Genomic DNA, 24,662 nt, shown 5'->3' with positions numbered 1-24,662 from the left:
CGGGGTGCTGTTCGCCCTGTCGGGGCTTATTTTCCCGATAATGACCGGCGTTCTATACATTATCCCTTACATAAGGGCCACCAAGATAACATTGGTACTATCCTGACAACAACACCAATACTATCTTGGTGATCTCACCTTATTGGACAGGCATCGATCATTCAACAAAACTACAGAGCAATTAAGTTGAACACATGGGGGCGCCACACACACCACAGTGGTCAAAATAAAGATCAGCCACAAATCAGTCTCATAAATCAATGTAATATATCATAAAATCTCATAAAATATGTTAAACTATCAATTTGGAACTCGGATTAATAATTACATTAATAACTGCAACCAAAGTTACATCATTAACAGCAAGTAAAAGTTAAAGTTCTGAATAGAAGAGGTTGGCAGCATTCTATCTTGTGTAACATTAAATAGACCAGCATATATAATCAAATAATTTATTAACACAATGATCAGAAATAAAAAACACAATATGTAATCTAACTAAATGTATTTAACTAATGAATTAAATGGGAGTGTGTATGTGTGAAAGAGGGGGAGTGTGTGTGCAAGCTTGTGTGCTTGAGTGTGCGCTGTCAGGTGAATATGAAAGGACGAGCCTATGTGAAGTGTTCCCTTCGCGTGTGTGGTAATGCATGCATGCGTCTCTGGGAAGCATAACTAACATTAACCCTTGTATGGTGTGGCGAAGCCAACTACCAAAAATAAGAAAAGATGTCCCAAAAGTCACTTTTGGTGAACACAACAAATCCAATGTACAAAGGTAAAACAGTCTTACACTTAGCCAAGTAGTGAGTATGCTAGTATAGCTAAATGCCCAATTATCGAAGATACCAGTCCTTGGGGTAAAGGGGTTTCCGATTTGATGTGGAAATCAGAAGAGTGTCCGTGGATGAAGGAGGTCGTAGCTGTGATGTCGTTGTTGCTGTGCAGTGTAGATCGGAGGACCCGGTCGCTCTGTTTGTTCCGTCTGCAGATTTCACGGTCGTCTTTACTTTACTTGCTTGGTTTGATACCATCGCAGAGTTAGCTAGCAGGCTTTCTGTTAGCTGCTTGTGCTAAACTTGCTTAGTCTCGGTTAGCGGTGCATTCCTGGCTAATGAGAAATCTTAGGCAGTCATTGGCGTAAGACAAAGTTTGTTGCTTTGACTGTGAGAGCGAGGGCCTGCTCTTCTGAGCGACTGAGAGGCGAGAGATGGGTGTTTTCCCAGGCAATGCTGGGGTAAGAGAGAGGATGTATTCTGACTGTTTTCAGATAAAATTAAAATGGACGAATTCCTGGTGTTCCAACAAGTATGATTACTCCACAGTAATATGAAGGTTATTTTAGATGAGCTGATGGGGTTTCACGTTCTTCAATTGGGACCTGTGCACTTTCTTCTCAAGTATAGGCTAGTCGTCTCTCCTTCAGTGCTCATTTTAATATCGTATCATATAGTTTAACATCACTAATTTTCTCTGGAAATACACTGCTTTTTTGGTGTTTTGTGGGTAGTTCCAAATTACAAAGATGTGAAGGTTCAAAAAGCTTGACAGGCATAGCAACATGAACTAAAAGGGCAGGCCTTTGGGAAAGGTCAAACCCAAAAGGTACATGACCTATTGTTTGTTATTTTACTGATGTACAGGAAAGCACTACAAAGGTTGCCACAGAATAAGCCTCAGGGACATATCTGTAAAACATTAGACCAGCCAGGTTTTGATCCCCTTTGTTGATTCTGTTCTGGTGAAAATATAAATGCATAAACTTGTTTCAGGTGGATAGTGAAGTGGAAGGTCACGGTTCTTTAGCTTTATTGGTCCTTGGGCATTTTGACCCTTTGCGTATAGTTTTAAAAAAAATAATTGCAAACAGGTAAAGATTAGACAGGTATGTATTAATTACTACAGCAATGAATGTGGCACCTGTGGTTGCAAAATATAATAGATAATGTGTCCACTAGAGCAGTGGTTCCCAAACTTTTTACAGTCCGTACCCCTTCAGACATTTAATCTCCAGCTGCGTACCCCCCCCCCCCCCCCCACAAGTGACCCAAACCTTCTAAGGTTGTTGTTTGCCAGCCATCAACAGAACAGAAGACTAAAAAAACATTTGCAGGCGATTGGGAAGATGAGCGAATTCATTTGACAGGCTACGGAGGTCTGTGTTGAATAGGGGGGCGTGGCCGGAGCGGAGTTCAGCACAGACGTGACATTTTCTCAGTGGTTTTGTTTTCTAATAATGCTTGTTCATTGTTGCAATCGTTGTTGTGGTTATACGAAAGAAATACAGCCTTGCAGGACAAAATACAGGGGAATTTGGGCGATTTTGATGCACAAAAGGATTTCCGTCTGAAAGTTGCAATTCTGTTTCAAACGGTACATTCTGCAAATTCCGTCCGTTTTCTGTTATCGCGGAAATTTTCTCCCCGCGTACCCCCTGAACCACTTCGCGTACCCCTGGGGGTACGCGTACCCCAGTTTGGGAACCGATGCACTAGAGGATTAAAACTAGTACTAGCTTCAAGGGTGAATAGGTGTTGGTATGTGACTCCCCTAGTTTATCAGAGGCTTCACCAGCACTTTAGGGTGCATTACTCCATTATGTGCTGCATAGTTGGTGATGAAATACTGTCAGGGGGATCCCCTCTTTAGGGTGCAATACTCCATTATGTGCTGCGTAGACTGGTGATGAAATACAGCACTTTAGGGTGCATTACTCCATTATGTGCTGCATAGTTGGTGATGAAATACTGTCAGGGGGATCCCCTCCGCTCCACTTTAGGGTGCATTACTCCGTTATGTGCTGCATAGACTGGTGATGAAATACAGCACTTTAGGGTGCATTACTTCATTATGTGCTGTATAGACTGGTGGTGAAATACTGCACTTTAGGGTGCATTACTCCGTTATGTGCTGCATAGACTGGTGATGAAATACTGTCAGGGGGATCCCCTCCGCAGGAGGACAGACACACTTTAGGGTGCATTACTCCAGTATGTGCTGTATAGACTGGTGATGAAATACTGTCAGGGGATCCCCACTTTAGGGTGCAATACTCCATTATGTGCTGCGTAGACTGGTGATGAAATACTGTCAGGGGGATCCCCTCCGCTCCACTTTAGGGTGCATTACTCCATTATGTGCTGCATAGACTGGTGATGAAATACTGTCAGGGGGATCCCCTCCACAGGAGGTCAGACACACTGCAGCTGAGTAACATGGTGTCACAGCACAAGCAACCAGCTCCCTGCTGCAGGTTGCAGCGCAGGTCTTTCTGCCTTGTCTAATAGCACTATCAACATGGTTATCAAGCACGATCAACACCACCTTAGATATGATCTAGCTAAATTCCAGTGGTTAGTGTCTGATTTACAGTTAACAAAAGAGTTTCCGAGCAAGGGTTTGACTCTGTTTTAGCAAAGCAGTGCGTGTGTGTGCCTGCTTACATGGACAGTGCTTGTTAAGTACCCCTGGAGAGCAGAGAGAGAACGTTCACATTATGTGCTTGTTCGGGAAAGGTGTGTAGAAATTCACAAACATTCGTAGAATCTCTCGTAGAGAAGACTTGTAACCGCTAAGAATCACCATTATTGGGGAGCTTCTTAATAGACTACTTTCCCCCAATAGTACAGCCTATCTACGTTGTGTTGATGTCAAATAATGATCTTAAGCTTCTACTGCAACAGCATATTGGGGTTGTTTCGGGTAACTATGGTATTCAACGTTTAGTTTAACTTTTATTCTGGGGACATACTCTAGGATATTTGGTGTAGTTGATGCATCCAGAAGAACCCCACCAACTATGCTCTTACACAATATAAAAAAATATGACTATTTGAAATATTGTGTCTGTGACACAAGTCAGTATTTTCACAAGCAACACCTGCCAGGAACTGATGGTGGCTTAAGGCTTTATAGAGAGACCTCTGTTCTGTGTAAACATTGCTTGAGGTGATTTTTTTGATAGTTGTTCATGTATCTGCCTGTTACTTGAGCTCCATGTTATAATGATACACTATTATCAGCTTATTTTAGTTTGGAGAATTGAACAGTTATCCACAATGTTGTTTAACCTAAATGTAAACCTAAACCTAAACATAACCCTGATTATTTTGTATAATTTTTATAATGACAATGTCAATCACCGTTTGTGTTCATTTTTATGGAACTTTTCTAAAGTTTCAAAATGGTTGATTTTTTTGTTTTTGTTTTGCGCTGATCCCTCTTTTAAGCACAATCTTGTTGAGAGTCCAGCATTACACTGGCCCAGGTTGGCCAAACAATCAGATGAAAAGTGGTTCGCGCACAAGGATGTGTGCTGCTCTGTGCAGCCGACCAGATAGAGCACAGAGTTTGCTCCATGGAGCTTGCTAGCGTATCCCAGCGTATCCGAGAACAACAAGAACAAAATGCCGCCGGATCGGGTGGTATTACTCCCTAAATGGCTCTGGGGCGGTCTAATTCGCGCTCCTTGGGATGTCACAGTGGGGAGAAAATCTGAAGGACTCGCTTAATCGCATCTTTCCTGACATAGACAGCCCATAACAAACTGACTGGATTGTCTTTTTTCAGTGTTTTTGGGTTGGTAGGCATGCCAGATACTCAAATCTATGTGTAGAAGCATTATAAAAGTGACATGTTTACAATATGTCCCCTTGAAGTTTAATAGCAGTACATAGCCATTGTTTTCAGTACTTTTTTCCAAGCCTTAATAATATAATAAGTCTATAGTATATATAGTTTGGCTAAGTTTCCCCTTGGCTAGGCTGCCTATCTAGCTAACTGCTTGCTTCTTTGATACTTCTGAAGATTCCCATGGAAGATTATTAACAATGGCAAGAACCAAGCAGACCTCTCGTAAATGTAACATAATCCCTCAGGACTTCAAGACAGGTACTGTAGCGCTGAGAGAGATCCATTGGTACCAGGAGAACACCGAGCTGCTGATCCGCAAGCTGCCTTTCCAGTGTCTGGTCAGAGAGATCGCTCAGGACTTCAAGAGTGATCTGTGCTTCCAGAGCTCTGCTGTCATGGCTCTTCAAAAGGCCAATGAGGCTTACCTGCCTGGTCTGTTCGAGGATGCCAGCCTGTGCGCCACCCACGCCAAGAGAGTCGTCACATCCGTGGGGAGCGTGCTTAAATTCTCAAGAATATCCTTTAACCCACTTAATCACTCCCCCCTCACATACTGGACATACTGGATTACGCAATTCAAAAGTGCTGTTAAAACCCATCTTTTTAAAACTAGCATGCTCGCTCAAACGGCATTCTCCGTATTTCAATTTAAAATACAGATTGAACTCATTGCTAAGCTATGCTCTTTTGCTTATTGTGTGTTGTATTGTTGACTTTCTTGATCTTTAAAATAAAGTGTTACACCAAAAGATGCATTATCTCTATCTTTCTTTGAGCCCTGATGCACTGGGAGCATTGAATACGTTCTAGTGATACAGAATATCTTGTGAGGCTACTGTAAATGTTTAGTGACATTTCAGTAATTAGCAGGAATTTGGAAAAGCTCCTGGGTAGCTGTATGTAGGTCGCTGGCACAGTTTTTATTTGTTTGAGTGTATGTGTGTGTGTGTGTCTGTGTGTTTACTCTTTTTGTATATCTCAGAGGGAATGGTTTTGCATGTGTGTACAGAGTTAGTCTGTATCATTCTCCTAAAGCAGATTCGCCATCAGAATATTGAGACCATGCCCATGCTCAAGACTCACACATCACCTGAAGTGAGGTCCATCTTGACCAGCCAACCACTGAAGCCCCAAAGAACTTACAACCATTGATTCATTGCTTCTATGGGGTTTGAGAGCGCATGACTTGACAACATGAATAACAACAATCCATGGACAGATGTCGAAATACATTTTCTGCTGGCTTCTGCACAGGCAAAGCTGCAAGGACTGTTGCCACAAAGTTACTGACACTTACGTTGTTACCACAGCAACCCATGTGGATAGGTTGGGGATGCTTGGACAAACAAGTTCGATCGCTTGCAAATAACAGTCTGTCTCAAAAGATCTGATTTGAGAAAAAACAGTTATTCGTTCTTTTCTTCAGGAACTCAGAAGAACTCAAACTCAGAACTAAAAAAATAGTTCCAATTCGTCTCTATACTGTTTTGATTCAACAAAATGGCTACTCAATCAGTTGTCTGAATGTGAAGGAAATAACACTTTTGTACTGTGTTGCCAAGATATTTACTAAAGTTAGCATGCTAACCAGCTAGCGTTGGCTTGGCCTGTCTCGTAATACCATTTTGTACCTCGAGGCAATAGTGAGTCACTGTTGCGAAAACAACAAGTAAGCTTGGCTATACTGTAGTTAGTTGCCATGCTAACCACTGGCCCAAATTTGCTTGGAGTGTGTGGTATGAAATAATTTTGCGTGCTAGCCAGTTAGCCAGGACTGCATATAGTACCTTTAAGGCAGAGGAAATATCAAAGTTTGGACTTCAACAGCAATGTAGTAGCAGAACATGAAGGAGGGTTGGCGTTCTTCTGTTTGGAAGAATGGGACAAAATTCTTCCCAGCTGTGGAAATGTTTGATTATAGTCATTGTTGTAAAAGGTGTTCACACTAGAGGATGGATATCCGACCCGAGCCCGTCGGAACCCGTCGGGATCCGACGGGTCGAGCCGGGTTCGGACAAATATTTATAAATTATAATCGGCTCGGGTTGGGCTCGGACACATGAGCGCGATAATGTATTGAACATTCCATATTTAAAATATCCTAATAAATAGTGAAGTCAACGTGTCTGCTTCACATGATGCAGAAGTTCGTTTTTGAGAATAAAATAAATCACATTTAGTATAACAGCATTCTTCCAGTGGCGGGAATTTGTTTATGTCCTAGCTGTGACGACGCGATTACAGGTGGCAAAATGGCATCATGAGAAAGTTAAGGAGAAACGGTCATCTGGAGAGTTTAAAACGATACTAAACGAAGGGAAATCTACTGTATGGAGATATTTCTGCTTAGTAGTCGATGCGGATTCTAATTAGGCCGTTGGATATGTCCAATGTAAGAAGTGTGAAGTGAATAATATTTGTTTGTGAAAAATATTTGAATGGCTGTCGGACTCGGGCCGGGCTCGGTTACTACTCTGTCGGACGCGGGTCGGGCTCGGACAGAAAAAGTTGGCCCGATCCATGCTCTAGTTCACACCAGTTATTGGAGGGAGGGGTTCACATTCCTTTTCACGCTACGGTATTTTAATGTTGGATCATTTCATCAATAAAGGAACAAATGATTACTCATTTTTAAAATAAATATTCAATTGGCTTTAGATTAAGACCGGATCACATTTTAGATCATGTTAATGCAGATTTAAGAACTTTCCAATGGGTTCCCAAACACATGTCCTGATGAATGATAAACCATGTGAAATGGAAGCAGTGGTGATGCGCCTCTGTTGAATGCCCATAAGGGAGATGCTTTTTCTTGATATTTTTAGATATTTCAATTTGGCATCATTATCAAAATATGGCGGTGAACATGCCAAACCGAGAGCTTGGCTATGTCAAAGGAAAATAAACCTTTTAACTTCATGGGAAGATGTATAAAGAGCCGGTGTGTCCAAATTCACAACATAAGTTCACATTTCAAGATGAGCCTGGTTTGAAGTACCTTAGAGTAGCCCTGAATTGCTGAGAGGCTGTCTTCAGAGACTATAGTGTGTCCATGTAACCAGTGGAAAGGATTGAAACACAGAGAGGTCCCTGGCTCCTTTCAAGCACCACTGGGTTGGGAGGCTGTAATTCTACTCATCTGTGTACTTATCTGTCTAGCAACGGGATTAGAGACTGCTTCGTGACGGGTCATAGCCTGTTAGTGATCATATTTTGACCAAAGAAACTGAGGCCCTGTTGATCTCTTGACACCCCTGTGGTGGGGTAGGGTTATTGTCGGATGCTTCAGTGGCTAGCACTGCCGGTTTTGATGCTGTTGTGGTGTTTATATTCATTTGTTCAAGGCTGCCTTGAATATGTTCCTAAATAACTCTAACCTCTTTCATCAACTGTGGGTAGAGACAGTGGGGAAATCCTTGATTGTTTTTACTAAAAATAAATAAAAGATTTGTATTTAATGCTGATGCTAATAATACCCATTTGTTTCCCACCACAGCTCTTTAGGGAGGTTCGGATAATGAAGCTGTTGAATCATCCAAATATAGGTACTGTGACCTTCTTAACATTCTGTTACTGTATTCAGTATTCAAATGAAGTATGCTCACATTATGTTTCTGCATTCAGTGTTCAAATGAAGTATGCTCACATTCTGTTACTGTATTCAGTATTCAAATGAAGTATGCTCACACAAGGACATTACATCGTTTATTATCACATTTCTCTTGCTCTTCTCCAGTTAAATTATTCGAAGTCATAGAAACAGAGAAGACACTTTACTTGATCATGGAATATGCCAGCGGAGGTGAGTGATTGTCTTCTGCCCTACACTATGAGTCATCCCCTCACATCCCCTCTTCTGTTCTACACTATGTCCATGAGTGAGCCCCTCATATCCCCTCTTCTGTCCTACACTATGAGTCATCCCCTCTTCTGTCCTACACTATGAGTCATCCCCTCTTCTGTCCTAGACTATGAGTCATCCCCTCTTCTGTTCTACACTATGTCCATGAGTCATCCCCTCTTCTGTCCTACACTATGAGTCATCCCCTCTTCTGTTCTACACTATGTCCATGAGTGAGCCCCTCATATCCCCTCTTCTGTCCTACACTATGTCCATGAGTCATCCCCTCTTCTGTCCTACACTATGAGTCATCCCCTCTTCTGTCCTACACTATGAGTCAGCCCCTCTTCTACCCTACACTATGTCCATGAGTGAGCCCCTCACAGTCTATCTGTCTGCAATGGGCCAGTGAAGCTGCTGGAAACTGGAGCCTGATTTGACCGAAGTAATGTCACTCATCAAACGCTTGATTATACCAGGCATGTTTCATGATGGGAATGAAAACCTGCAGCCACACAAGCCCTGTGCGACCCGATCTATGGATCAAGCTAATGCTCTAGATTTTTAGGTCGTTCCCTGCTATGCTACACCTTTATGAAGTTTTGAAGAACTGTTTTAGTCAACTGTTGATTGAGATCTTTAAAAATGATTTGTTCAGTCAGTTTAGGTAGAGCTTTGACAGACCTAAAGCGCCTGGAGGTGATTGGGACATTCTGAATTACTGTACAGTTCCACAGCCCTGTTAAAAATCTGAAGGAGAAGACTTAACTGCTTTATGTATAGGCAAGGACCTCTGCCTGATCTAAGTTTGTCCCTTCCAGGTGAGGTGTTTGACTACCTAGTGGCTCATGGAAGAATGAAAGAGAAAGAGGCTCGGGCAAAGTTTCGACAGGTATGTGTAACCCCCCACTCAGACCCCACCCTGAGCGAGTTGGGAAATCCCATGTGTAGAAAATCAAAGTATGCCTTATCAGTGCACTGGGCCAGCTGGCACCCCCCATGACTTATATTCAGGTTCAGTTTCTTAGTTCAATTGAATGTTGAATTCTTAAGAACGGGAAAGGACATCTACTTTGTAAACTTGGACTTTCCATCACAACCCAGAATGAAAAAAAAAGCTTTCCTCGGAGCACTATAGGGTAAGACGAACATACGACAAGGTATACATAACACCAATAACCAGTGACCAGGATTGCAGTGGCCATGTTATTGTGATGTTGTTGTGATGTTATTCTGGTTGGCTCATGTTTGAAATTGATGGACTATCTATTATGACTATCTATTGTCTTTTGCCAAACACTACACACTTGACTTTACCACATAATTATCAGCATCCATTCCAGTTTCTATGAAGTTACACTTAAGGTTGTTGGGATGCTCCCACTTAAAGGAGAGAGGAGTGCCTTTGTCATACTGTACTGGAAATAGAAACAGGAAGTTGCTGTTCATTGATGCCTAGGGCATTCTCTTTTCGTTCTTAATCTGACAAACCTGTTAAAGATATAAATGTGCCTATGACTACATATTCACCACGGACACACACACACACACACACACACACACACACACACACTCACAGAGAGAAAGAGAGTGAGAGAGAGAGAGAGAAAGAGATTCATGCTATACATTTGTTATGTTGTATGATAATCTCCATTAGTGTCACTCAGGTATTCATAATAAAATATATTACCAATATATTGTTGATAACAATATTGAAATAATATTGAAAGTATTTTGCAATAAAAATGTCTGTTTGCTGTGTCTGTAACATGTATCCAGCATGCTGAAAATACTTTTATGTTTGCATCACACTCAGTCCTGCTGCATTTCAGATAGTGTCTGCGGTGGAGTACTGCCACCAGAAGATGATCGTGCACAGGGATCTGAAGGTCAGTGCTTATCGTGACACCTCAGCATATAGCACAATGATGCTGCTGCCTATAGGTGATGACAAGCTCATCTCACACTGTCCTGCAGGCAGAGAACCTCCTGTTGGACGCAGACATGAACATAAAGATAGCAGACTTCGGCTTCAGTAATGAGTTCACCATGGGCAGCAAGCTGGACACCTTCTGCGGCTCCCCGCCTTATGCCGCCCCTGAGCTCTTCCAGGGGAAGAAGTATGATGGGCCTGAAGTGGACGTGTGGAGCTTAGGAGTCATCCTATACACACTGGTCAGCGGATCGTTACCTTTTGATGGCCAAAACCTGAAGGTTTGTCCTGATATTTTATAACACAGATAATGCTCCAACTGCTCTGTACATTACTTATCAGTGTTGTAACATCAATTTGTTGTTTTGAATAGGAGCTAAGGGAAAGAGTTTTGAAAGGGAAATATCGCATCCCCTTCTACATGTCCACAGACTGTGAGAACCTGCTCAAGAAGCTGTTAGTGCTGAACCCCGTGAAGAGAGGCAGCTTAGAGGTAACCAGACCTATGTTTGTGGACAAGAACTCAACTCAACTCAAAACAACCAGCATTAGCTAATATCTTGACACTCTTTCATTTTGAGAAATATTTATCAAAGCTCTCCTCTGCATTAGAAATAAAGTCGATTTTCTTTTTTTTCCATGCCCCACTTCTTCACTCCAGCAAGTGATGAAGGACAGGTGGATGAACGTGGCCCATGAGGAGGAGGAGCTGAAGCCATATACTGAGCCGGAACAGGACAACAGTGACATCAAGAGGATTGGTGAGTAACTACCTCAGGACGTCACACAGGGGAACAACATAATAACACCACCATTTTTGGCAGATTGCTCCACCTGCTGGTGATGTAGTTCCATTGCTGTCTCTGATGTCATGTTCTCATTCTGCTCCTCAGAGTTGATGGTGACGATGGGATTTCCTAAGGATGAGATCCTTGACTCTCTGGCGGGGCAGAAGTATGACGAAGTTATGGCCACTTACCTGCTACTTGGTAGAAAAACACCAGAGGTTCGTGACTAAAACATATCAGTGTATAGCCTTTGAACTATATAGTCAAAAAGTCAACTGTAGTTCAAAATATCAGTAATTTTATGTAGGCCAAAAGACAATAACATGCTAGCAAGCTTTTATCAGTGGCAACCGTTTGCATGCCTTTCAGCTTGCTAGTTTTAGATCACTGCTTACCGCTGCTTTAAATTGAATCCTGAAGGTCAAATGGTAAATAATGGGGTGTAGACATTATGGTATGTGCACCTTTGGACAAACGTGTCTGCTAAATACCCTACCTGTACCTGACTCAATTCATTTTAATGCAGCTCAAATGTTTTTGTTTACATAGCACCATTAAGAATGGACCCAAGGGGCTTTACAGAGCCTACAGAGCCAGAGCTACAAGGTTTTCATTTCTGCGCCCATGTTAAAGCATACACACTGCGCCCATGTTAAAACATACACACTGTGCCCATGTTAACTGGTTAAAGCATACACACTGTGCCCATGTTAAATGGTTAAAGCATACACACTGCCTGCATGAGACGCATGACTACCAGGGCGTGGCAAAATTTCAATGTTCGCTCAGGTGACAGTAAACGACAGCACCCTAGTTTTGTTCTTCAGGGTCAAATTAGCCAGAAACCGTTGAGAAAAGTCGTGCCGCTCATAATGCATACTCAACTTGAGCCTGCCAGTGGAGTACTTTTTGCGCCCTCAGCGAATACAAAATAATGTTTTTTTTCTTGAATATCTCGAAAAGTAAAGGTTTTAGAGCTTAGAAACCTTCATAGTGCATATATAAACATGCATATTCCGGTCATTTTGAGACCAAATTCAAGTGTCTATGACCTTCAGAAGCTGAGATACAGATGCGCTGGACGCGCCCTAAAAAGACGTGGTAAAATCTTGATGTTCGCTCGGGTTACAGTAAATTACAGCATCCTAGTTTTGTTCCTCATGGTCAAATTAGCCAGAAACCGTTGAGAAAAGTCATGCCGCTCATACTTCATACTCAACCTATGGGCTGCTACTGGAGTATACCAAGTTTTGTGTCAATAAAGAGAGAGATATTATCTTTCTGTCAGCATCAGAAATTACAATACAAAGACAATGGAGGGACTTACAGATTAATTATCTTAAATACTTGTTGTATCATAGTTCATACTTGGTATATTTACCTTAAATACCTGATGCATCATATTTGCTACATATATTTTCAACAAGTTTGACTGTAGTGTGAAGTATTAAGTAATGCTTCGATACAGTACATTTGTATGTCAAAATATTAGTAACAATATAAATGTTATTCTTACAGTAACCTTTTCAAAATTGTCAAATAATTGTGTTACTACATGAAGGCAGCCATTTTGGATATAGCCTTAAGAGGCCCACTGCTACCTACAGTGCACAGATACTCCACCAAACAAAGCAAAAGAGGGTCATGTGTCAGGTTGCATACAATAGCTTTTTCAGGAAAGTATTAATCATGATATAGACGTCTCAAAAACTCTTGTAGCAAATATGATACAACAGGTGTTATAGAGTTAAGTAAAACAAACATGCCATATGTTTGGTAAACAAAAGAGAATGCATTTACATTAAGTAAGACTCAGATGAGTGCCTGTGTACACAGGTGTGAAAGAAATGTTTCTTTTTAATTATTATCATGATGTGTGTTAGTTTGATATTAGTTAGTTAAATATAAGTCTCAGCTGTTTCCATTGTTCTGTGAGAGGAAGTTTGAAACTGTGAGGACAGATGGGGTACAGATGGGGAATTCAGAGGTGTCGTGGGATGTTTAGGTTAAGACTGATTTATTGTTGTAAGACCCAGAGTCAGGGTTTTTGGGGGTCTTAGGTAAACATTCTTATCTCTGGGAACCAGGGACAGAGGATACGGCCATGGGAGGGTCATGTCTGTGTTCTGTGATATTTTCTTGAATAAAGGGTCAGGCATTTTACTAGAGAGGCAGTGTATGTGGGAACAGCGGTCTGAAACCAATGCACTCCTCTTTGCCAGAGTAAAAGTTTGTTATTTATTATATTCTTGGTTGTGTGTGTCTTAATTCTGAGGTTTAATACAGTCCTGGTAAAAGGGAAAAATTCCCTAACAACAGGACAGGGCCATATTACTCCAACCCTCTGTGAAGACTCAGATGAGTGCCTGTGTACACAGGACAGGGGCATATTACTCCAACCCTCTGTGAAGACTCAGATGAGTGCCTGTGTACACAGGACAGGGGCATATTACTCCAACCCTCTGTGAAGACTCAGATGAGTGCCTGTGTACACAGGACAGGGCCATATTACTCCAACCCTCTGTGAAGACTCAGATGAGTGACTGTGTACACACAGGACAGGGGCATATTACTCCAACCCTCTGTGAAGACACAGATGAGTGCCTGTCTACACACAGGACAGGGCCATATTACGCCAACCCTCTTTGAAGACTCAGATGAGTGCCTGTGTACACAGGACAGGGCCATATTACTCCAACCCTCTGTGAAGACTCAGATGAGTGCCTGTGTACACAGGACAGGGCCATATTACTCCAACCCTCTGTGAAGACACAGATGAGTGCCTGTCTACACACAGGACAGGGCCATATTACGCCAACCCTCTTTGAAGACTCAGATGATTGCCTGTGTACACAGGACAGGGGCATATTACTCCAACCCTCTGTGAAGACTCAGATGAGTGCCTGTGTACACACAGGACAGGGGCATATTACTCCAACCCTCTGTGACTCAGATGAGTGCCTGTCTACACACAGGACAGGGGCATATTACTCCAACCCTCTGTGAAGACTCAGATGAGTGCCTGTGTACACACAGGACAGGGGCATATTACTCCAACCCTCTGTGAAGACTCAGATGAGTGCCTGTGTACACAGGTGTGAAAGAAATGTTTCTTTTTAATTATTATCATGATGTGTGTTAGTTTGATATTAGTTAGTTAAATATAAGTCTCAGCTGTTTCCATTGTTCTGCGAGAGGAAGTTTGAAACTGTGAGGACAGATGGGGTACAGATGGGGAATTCAGAGGTGTCGTGGGATGTTTAGGTTAAGACTGATTTATTGTTGTAAGACCCAGAGTCAGGGTTTTTGGGGGTCTTAGGTAAACATTCTTATCTCTGGGAACCAGGGACAGAGGATACGGCCATGGGAGGGTCATGTCTGTGTTCTGTGATATTTTCTTGAATAAAGGGTCAGGCATTTTACTAGAGAGGCAGTGTATGTGGGAACAGCGGTCTGAAACCAATGCACTCCTCTTTGCCAGAGTAAAAGTTTGTTATTTATTATATTCTTGGCTGTGTGTGTCTTAATTCTGAGGTTTAATACAGTCCTGGTAAAAGGGAAAAATTCCCTAACAACAGGACAGGGCCATATTACTCCAACCCTCTGTGAAGACACAGATGAGTGCCTGTCTACACACAGGACAGGGCCATATTACGCCAACCCTCTTTGAAGACTCAGATGAGTGCCTGTGTACACACAGGACAGGGGCATATTACTCCAACCCTCTGTGAAGACTCAGATGAGTGCCTGTGTACACACAGGACAGGACCATATTACTCCAACCCTCTGTGAAGACTCAGATGAGTGCCTGTGTACACAGGACAGGGGCATATTACTCCAACCCTCTGTGACTCAGATGAGTGCCTGTGTACACAGGACAGGACCATATTACTCCAACCCTCTGTGACTCAGATGAGTGCCTGTGTACACACAGGACAGGGGCATATTACTCCAACCCTCTGTGACTCAGATGAGTGCCTGTGTACACAGGACAGGGGCATATTTTCATCCTAGATCAAAACATTGGGCTCCAAGCAAAATGTGCAAACTTCCCCAAGTATTAAAACATAAATGTTCCATACCGATTTAAAGGAGTCAGCGTATGCCCATTTTCCCACAACTTGACATGGTTATTTGGGGTCTTAATGAACTGTCTGTAACATACTTTGGTAAAAAATACCACAAGGATCAAGCAAAACAGTACCTTTTGATCAGAGCGACCTGTTTGAGTGCCTGTTGCTTTAAATGCTAATGAGCCACTGTTCATCCCACCCCCCTCCTCTGTGGAGTGAGCTCACCCAAGCAAAGTTCTGCGCTACCATGGCAACTGTTGAGCGTGTACCTTGGGAGAAATATGGCTGCTGGAGACTTTGATGGACCCTGAACAAGAAGAGGCTCCTGAACAAGTTCAAGAATTAAGACCAACAGGACATTTCTGAATGGTTAGTTAACATTATGTCACTTATTAACAATTATTTTTGTATGTTTGTACATTGGCTAAGGTCATAAGGTCTTGCTGGCTGTGTCGAGGACAATCCAATGCTAGTGACTCGAGTAGGTTAATACAGTGTGTTTATGTACGAGTATGTAACAAATAAAATGTGTTACTAGTTACTAGTTAAGTCACTAGTTGTGAAAAGCTGGATTTCTGGTGTTTAACTAAATGCAAGTAACACAAACGTCATTAAGCTCTGCCTGCTACACCAGTTAAACTCAAGCTGTAATGTTTAACGTAGGTTACAGCCAGCAATGTTGTCTGACATCAGTAATGGGTCAAGCAGGGGGAGTAGGACCTAACTCGTAGTAATGTATGATTACCTCTATTAATTACAGCGTTTGAATATTGTGTTTATCATTAAATCATTGCATTTGGTGACCTATGCCCTTTAATAGTAACACAACAATAAACTCCACCTGCACTGCTCTCTGTCTCTGTCCTGATCCAGGTGTATTTGGGCCAGGTGTGAAAACATGCCTCCAGAGCCGGAGAGATGACACGGGTAGAATGAACTCTTGGTAAATGGTATTGTAATTCTGCAGTCATCATCTGTTCTATATTCCATGTCACTTACCCTTTCAAATGTTCAAGGTTGCAAGAAGATTACAGCTGTTTCAGAACCCACCAGCATGCATGGTTGATCATCCTGGCCTCGAACCTGTGTGCTTGAATGTGTTCTCACTACAGAATGCATTCAACCTCCATAGCGCACACTATGTGCCTTTACGTCTAAGGGGAATAGAGCAGTACGTTTGTATTATGCATATGAGTTGTCAGACATTTCTGTAATACAAATATGACAAAGGAAGAAAATACAATAAATCACTGTTCCATCTGTCTTTCTTTGCTTACTGCTCATCTTACATGTGACAATTGTTAACATGTTACATACCAAACATTGAAACACTGACTTTTATTGTCAGAAAGATTGCCATTTAAAATGCCACAGAGCTTTTTAAACATAGTTATTCAATGTACCGGCTGGTACGGAGGGGCTGATTGTGTATAGGTAATAAATACAAAAAAAAGACTAAAGTGATAATAAAAACATGTTTATAAAAATACATGAAGCTGTGTAAGCTGTTATTGGGGCTTTCTGGGCTGGGTAACTAGAGTGGCACTGCCCTCCTGAGTGGTGCTACGGATATGGAGAGTTCCCTGCCACATAAGGAAGGTGCGTGGGGTTCAGACCTGCCCTTGATTAAACCTTGACATGTAGCTGGCTATAACTTCCAGCTTGTCTGGTTTATCAAACTGGGTAGAGAGATCCTCAGGGATGGCGATCTTCAGCACCTCATCTACATATGGGGCCGGGTCAAAAATGAGGTCCAACAGTTTATCCACATAGTCTGGAATACAAAAAAAGATTGCACATTGCACGTGTGCACATTTGTGCTGCACATTTTTGACTTTTTAGTATTTATATCATTTTCATTATTCTATCTATTTTGAAGGCCATTTAAAGACAACGATTATTTTACGTTATTAATGTTTCGCTTTTTGTACAATGGCTGTCTTTACATTGTTTGACTTTGTGGAATTCTCAATAAAAGCTTGTGACACTCAAGGAAGGTTGGATCTGCTTCCATTGGCCCTGCTGTGCACTCTCCCTTCTTGTCCTTTGGGAAGTTCACTCTAAATAGCGGCTCACCAGCTGATGTTCTTGTCCTTTGGGAAGTTCACTCTAAATAGCGGCTCACCAGCTGATGTTCTTGTACTTTGGGAAGTTCACTCTAAATAGCGGCTCACCAGCTGATGTTCTTGTACTTTGGGAAGTTCACTCTAAATAGCGGCTCACCAGCTGATGTTCTTGTACTTAGGGAAGTTCACTCTAAATAGCGGCTCACCAGCTGATGTTCTTGTACTTTGGGAAGTTCACTCTAAATAGCGGCTCACCAGCTGATGTTCTTGTCCTTTGGGAAGTTCACTCTAAATAGCGGCTCACCAGCTGATGTTCTTGTACTTTGGGAAGTTCACTCTAAATAGCGGCTCACCAGCTGAAGTTCTTGCTTGGGGATGCCCAGCGTTATCGTTGAAGTGAAGGGCTGCCAGGTAGAGTCTTTGGAGGAAAAATAATACTTTGATATATGTTGAAGAGCTTGTGTGTATGTGTGTATATTATCCTTTCACTCCCATGCATACAACATGGAGTAAAAGCAAATAAATCTCTCATAAGTATTTGAAGAAATGTATCCCATCAGACCTACTATCATACTGTTTTACAGCATAGTGGTTCCATTGACATTTATTTGAATTCTGCACAAGTTAGATACAATAACATTGACATACTATGCAAGACAGTCAGTTAGTCAGGAAAGAGTCAGTCAGGAGATGCACATAGAGCATATACACACTCAAGGATACATACAAGACTGTCAGTCGATAAATATGGGGAAGAGTGAGCAACCAACATGACCATAACCTATGCAATTACCTGGATGCTAACACTTCGCCCTACGAAAGAAGGGTTTGACTGTTGGATGAGCAATACATATCATCTAACAGGGCAGTCATTCTGTAACACCAGTGACCTACTGACCCACACACTCTGTGTGCAATGCACCTTATCAAGACTCAGGAAGAACCCGACCGTCACCTCTTCTGAAGAAGAACGTCTGTTGTCTTTGCCTTTGCCTTCTCTCCACAGCAAGAGATGGAAATCAAGACACTGTTTTCATTAGTGGTATCTCAGTGGTGGAATCACCTGATAAAGTGGCAGACATGGTACATTCACAAAGCGTTTAAAGAGTTACCTCTTTAGAACTCATCCGTCATTCGTATGTATTTGTTACAAGCCCTCCAATCTTTTATATTATTATAGTTATAACTATTGTTCATTTTACAGTAATCTAGGATTTTGTTATATTGTGCTTTTTGGTGTTGTTGTTGTTGTAGGTGACTTTAGACAAAAGTATCTGCTAAATACCATAACCATTTTCATCCTTTGTGTCTCAACAGCACAGCTGATATTAGCAAAATGATGCATGCATTTTTATGATGGCTTGAGGGCTATTTGTTGTTGTTGTTGTTCTTGTAGATGATTTAGTTAAACACCAAGTATGTGTGCACTTTTGTGTATTCTGTAGATAGATGAAAATGACAGCAATATTATTACTGGGAAACAGATGAAAATGACAGCAATATTATTACTGGGAAACAGTGGAGTTGTGACTAACATTACTGTAATTCATAGCAAATTCAAAACTGATTTGGGCCCTGAAAGATATTGGTCACATACTATATTCTATATCACTTGAATCTCAGCCACGCCACATGGTTGGAGCCGGGCCTGTTAGTATTTAGATGATCATTGGAAGCAGAGGCCTTCCCTGTCACAGCCATATGCATACACCTTCACACCTATCACGTTAGGATCAAACTAGGTCTTCCTTATGACCAAATAAGATCTTTCCTATCATCATGTATGCATAAACCTTCACACCCATCACGTTAGGATCAAGTACACCTATTGTCCACACTCTTTCCCCCCACGGATGAGTGACACATTTACATCAAATATCCCAACATCAGAGATCTCTATACATCAAGTAGAACAATACAGAGTGACACATTTACATCAAATATCCCAACATCAGAGACCGCCATACATCAAGTAGAACAATACAGAGTGACACATTTACATCAAATATCCCAACATCAGAGACCTCCATACATCAAGTAGAACAATACAGAGTGACACATTTACATCAAATATCCCAACATCAGAGACCGCCATACATTAAGTAGAACAATACAGAGTGACACATTTACATCAAATATCCCAACATCAGAGACCGCCATACATTAAGTAGAACAATACAGAGTGACACATTTACATCAAATATCCCAACATCAGAGACCTCCATACATCAAGTAGAACACTACAGAGTGACACATTTACATCAAATATCCCAACATCAGAGACCGCCATACATTAAGTAGAACAATACAGAGTGACACATTTACATCAAATATCCCAACATCAGAGACCTCCATACATCAAGTAGAACACTACAGAGTGACACATTTGGTTTCCCCTCAACCTTATCCTTCCTGCCGAAAGGTCCAGAGCCTTGGCCTACACATTACACACGCTAGGCATCTGTATATGCCTAAATAAAACTCACGTTATATGCTACACCAGAAGAGGCACGAATAAAACAAGTCTTACCATTGAAGATCAGTTTTTTTCTTGAAAAATGTAGGCTAAGTACATGGCCACATTCGTTATAAAACTATCCACATAGTCCAACCATCGAGGTTTAATCCATGTTGTTGTGGAGAAAGAAGATGGCTTTGAAACAGAATTGCAACTTTCAGACGGAAACATCATTTTGTGCATAAAATTCCCCTGTATTTTGTCCTGCAAGGCTGTATTTCTTTCTTATAAACACAACAACGATCGCAACGATGAACAAGCATTAATTAGAAAACAAAACCACTGAGAAAATGTCACGTCTGTGCTGAACTCCGCTCCGGCCACGCCCCCCTATTCAACACAGACCACCGTAGCCTGTCAAATGAATATGCTCATCTTCCCAATCGCCTGCAAATAATGTTTTTTTAGTCTTCTATTCTGTTGATGGCTGGCAAACAACAACCTTAGAAGGTTTGGGTCACTTGTGGCACATATTATTCACTCATTTAAAGCCATCAATCTACCTCTGGGTGAACAAAATGAGCTGAAACGGATTAAAACGGAATTAAAGTAAAAGGTGAAAAGGAAAACTTACGCAAAAGTACGCAGCTGGAGATTAAATGTCTGAAGGGGTACGGGACTGTAAAAAGTTTGGGAACCACTGTTCTACATGAACTAGTTCAGTTCATAGTTCACAAATTTTAGAATGAACTAGTTCAGTTCATAGTTTATAATTCAAAATTTAGAACTAAGTTCACAGCTCCAAAAAATGGAGTTCTTTTTTCAATATGCTGCGAGTTATTATTTTTCTGCAATACCGCTCTCGGCCTCTACGCAACTCGGCGCACACACATTGTATTTGCTTAAAACACACAGCTGTCACGCGGCTATTACCGGACCAATACCTTTCAAACTCGGTGATATTATTCACAACTCATTTGTCCTTCATTCAAACAAATATGATTAAACGCCATATGGTATTGCACCCGTGAGGCAAGGGAGTAGAGTTTTGTTCAGTTATCTCTCTAGACTGATTACTGACCAACCTTCCACCTTTGAATAATGTAACTTATAAACACTTCGTTTTAAAGCGCTGTGGCCGTCCTTAAAATATGTGTCAATAAACGAACTTCTCCATCATGTGAAGCAGACAAGTTGACTTTACTACTTATTAAGATGTTTTAAATATGGAATGCTTAATCGCGCAGGCCGCAGTCTCTCAATTTGCCAAGATGCTGATTATGGATTATCCGTGTGCTCTGCCCTGCTATTGTTTCTAACAATACAATATTTCTTTGTTTGAGTGTGGTTGTTTAGTGCGATGGGGGTATATTATCGTTACTGTCTATAAAGGAAGACATTGCAACAGGAAAATCTCCTGCTCATCTCCATTTGCCCCCACCTGTCACGTCTCTGCGACCCACCAGTTGGGCTCTCCCCACACTTCGAGAAACGCTGTGGTAGGGGGAAATTGACAGGGTGGTTGCAATAATAATTAAAAAAATATTATTATTTTAGTAATTGATACACATGAAGTTTAGTTTAAGGCAAAGGGTAGTGATGGATAAAGTTTTCTATAAAAAACAAGTGAAGTCTTTCATTCTCACTTTCCACTCTAAAACTATGAACTGAACTGAACTATGAACTGGTTCAGAATTTAAATGGTGAACTATGAACGTGAACTATTCATGTTTACTTGTTTGAACTGAACTTTGAACTGGTTCATGAGAGGTGTGAACTTGTACAACACTGTCAGCTTGTCGGTCTTGACGTTCAGATGCTGTGCCTAAACTAGCTATAGCCTACCATCGTCTCGTCACATGATAAAATAGAGACTTGACATTGGACCACAACATACATATTACCCAGCAATCATCATTGCAAATATGAATATGACAAAAATACCAAAGAAAATAAGAACGTATTCATTTCAGGGAATCGTTTTTTAATAGTTTTAATATTGTATATAAGAAAAGCATATCATTTTGTTATAGAGAGCTACTATTTTCCCCACAAATAATACCTACCATGATAGAGATAAGTTTGCCCTTTCAGGTGGTTATATAGCATTAAACACACTCTTGAATATAATATCATGTGACTACACCTGCTGCACTTATCGTCTGACTAGTAACAGCTGGTAGGAGGGTCACACGTGTGATGAGAGGTGGGAGATAAACAATGACGATCTCTAACTTACAAAGACGCAACAAAGACAAAAGACAAAAAACCGCTTCTCCACCTACTGTTCTGGCGGTGAATTGTTTTCAGCACCCCCAGCCTTCGGAGAACCATAAAGGCAACAGAAATGCTAATTAATCCGTCCTATCCGGCGGCCCGCCCATCCGTAACGGAGTCTGAGTACCATGCTGGCACCTTTAGTCCACACCTTATTTCCCCCAAAAGCATCATCCCGGATGAACGTGGATAATCCTTTATGCCATTGTGTTAGAATGTTTATTCTATAGTCCTGTAATAGTTACGGAATTCTGTTACGATTCGGAGAAGAGTATTCTCAGTAATCAGTAGCTGTATGATCTGAGCTTACTACGCTGTGCGTTAGAGATGTTCTGTGCTAAGCTTTGCTAAACTTAAACGGGTATCTTCACCAGCCGGCTTCCCAAGTTTTTGTTTACTCCATCTACGATCAGCTAACTGGAAGTGAATCAAGAAATACAGCTTTGGCGTTTCATCAGGGATTCGTCTAAACCATCTCCCTTTGCTCAATCAAAGCATCATTTTACCTCTAGTGGGATTGCTCAGCAGTGGTGAAAGCAGTGTACAGGAAATAGTGACAAAATTGTCTCTCCCCCAAATCTGCTTCCAACCATCTGACCTCTGCACAAACACCATTACTTCAGTCATGCGCTCATAGTCTTACCACTATGCTGTAAATTCAGAAGACGGAATGGAGCAACCTGTATCTAAACATAACAGTTACGTCAAACACTGTGAAACTGAAAATCCTGTGGATAGTTATGTTGTCTTGGCAGAAATGTGTACCTTCAATTGTACCTATTGTTCTCTTATGTCTAGTTTGAAGGAAATGAATCGGTGTCCAGCAACCTGTGTCTGAGAACACGGCCCAGCAGTGAACTCAACAACAGCATCGGTCAGTCCCCCAACCCCACCAATGTCCAGCGCAGCATCTTGACCAGTCAGAAGCAGCAGCGACGCTTCAGTGATCATGGTGAGGATCAGGCCACTACAGTATGTAACACAGGCACACACTCTCTCTCTCTCTCTCTCTCTCTCTCTCTCTCTCTCTCTCTCTCTTTTCCTCTCTCTTTCTCTCTCCCCCTCTCTCTCTCTCTCTCTCCCTCTCTCTCTCCCCCCCTCTCTCTCTCTCTCTCTCTCTCTCTCTCTCTCTCTATCTCTCTCTCTCATGGTGAGGATCAGGCCACTATGTAACACAGGTTACTCTCTCTCTCTCTCTCTCAAGAATCCTTTACTACTGCTGTCTGTCTCTTCAGCTTGCTCACAGACACACATACAATCATGACATGCATCACCTTTTGCTTGAGCAGCTGTAGGAAGATAGGCGGATCTCTAAAATCTTTTAAAACTCAGGAGTTGAATTTATAACAGCTACCTAAATTCAGTTCAGTTTAATTGTGTTCAGATGAGCTTTAGAAGAAAAGTTAATTCATTTGACCTATACACATTTAATAAAATATTCAAGAGTAGATTTATAGCCTTTTCCCTCTGAAAAACTAGGCCTCCCCACCAGTTGTTTGCAAAGAGAGAGCTTGCCAGCAAGAGTAACTAGAAGGGGAAGAAAGTGGCACAGTGACATTGCATGATCTTATACTTATTTCTCTTTCTTTCTCTCTCTCTCTATCTGTGTGTGTGTGTGTGTTCGTGTGTGTGTGTGTGTGTTCGTGGTGTGTGTGTGTGTGTGTTCGTGTGTGTGTGTGTTTGTGTGTGTGTGTGTGTGTGTGTGTGTGTGTGTGTGTGTGTGTGTGTGTGTGTGTGTGTGTGTGTGTGTGTGTGTGTGTGTGTTGTATTGACAGTGGGCCAGTGTGTTTCTCCAGCGGTGTCTGGCTCAAAGCATGCTCAGATCAGCACTGTGGAGGGTGAACAGAGGGAGGAACAGGACCCTTCATGTAAGTCCACCTCCGCTGGCTCCAAAACTGATCTCCAAGCCTCACCTTCACATGCTGCTGACAAGAAGAAGGTCTCTGCCACATCAGGGGTAATCCCACCCATTTCTTTCTCATTGGTCTGTGTTTTATATTGATGCCCCCACCCCCTTATGTTGCTTGGCAACAGGAGGCCTCACAGCTCTCTCCTCTCCTCTCTTTCTCTTCCTGTCAGACGAATGGGGACAAAACCCGCAGGAACACGTATATGTGTGAGCGCTCGGCTGACCGCTTCTCCGCCATCTCCAATGGAAAAGACAGCACGTGAGTACTCCCACAGAACAGCCCACAGAGCAGCACCACTGAGCAGTCAAGCACCACAGCGCTCTGCACACAGGACCACAACACTTCACTGACGAGCACAGCAGGAGCAGTGAGCAACACAATACACCCGCACATATGCACTTAGCTCTATTTGACTCCCTCTTCCCCACAGTTTAACTGAGGTCGCCAGCCCCTCTCCCTCTGGAGCCTCGTCCAACCTGGTGCCTACACGCCCTCGACACACCAAGTCCATGTCAGCCTCAGGCCACCCCTCCAAAAGCACCCTGCCCCCTATCCAAGACAACAGCGAATACGACCCAGGGTGAGTCAGGCTCTGGACCAGATACCCCAGGGGATCTGTATAGAGTTGTCTGGGGTTGGAAAACATACAGGCCTTGTATATTGTTTTTTTTAGATTTGGTTGCC

The 24,662-nt window shown here is 42.0% G+C and overlaps 1 protein-coding gene across 3 annotated transcripts in view; it reads left to right on the top strand.

The window, feature by feature from the left end:
* The window catches only part of LOC105909685 (serine/threonine-protein kinase MARK1-like), a 49,134-nt gene that overhangs the window by 17,698 nt on the left and 6,774 nt on the right, over positions 1-24,662 (top strand). For 2 of the 3 annotated variants that reach the window (XM_012838330.3, XM_031579585.2), the window contains exons 4-15: positions 8,129-8,177; positions 8,369-8,434; positions 9,295-9,365; positions 10,306-10,362; positions 10,451-10,687; positions 10,780-10,899; positions 11,068-11,167; positions 11,300-11,412; positions 22,867-23,020; positions 23,844-24,025; positions 24,148-24,236; positions 24,409-24,558. In XM_012838330.3, coding sequence (XP_012693784.1) covers positions 8,129-8,177; positions 8,369-8,434; positions 9,295-9,365; positions 10,306-10,362; positions 10,451-10,687; positions 10,780-10,899; positions 11,068-11,167; positions 11,300-11,412; positions 22,867-23,020; positions 23,844-24,025; positions 24,148-24,236; positions 24,409-24,558 — 1,388 coding nt within the window. The remainder of the gene's footprint in view (positions 1-8,128; positions 8,178-8,368; positions 8,435-9,294; positions 9,366-10,305; positions 10,363-10,450; positions 10,688-10,779; positions 10,900-11,067; positions 11,168-11,299; positions 11,413-22,866; positions 23,021-23,843; positions 24,026-24,147; positions 24,237-24,408; positions 24,559-24,662) is intronic. The other variant, XM_031579586.2, reaches the window with a different exon arrangement.

The sequence above is a fragment of the Clupea harengus genome, chromosome 13 (genome assembly GCF_900700415.2).
Source record: "Clupea harengus chromosome 13, Ch_v2.0.2, whole genome shotgun sequence".
Taxonomy (NCBI): Eukaryota; Metazoa; Chordata; class Actinopteri; order Clupeiformes; family Clupeidae; genus Clupea; species Clupea harengus.
This window is presented reverse-complemented; position numbering and strand designations above follow the sequence as displayed.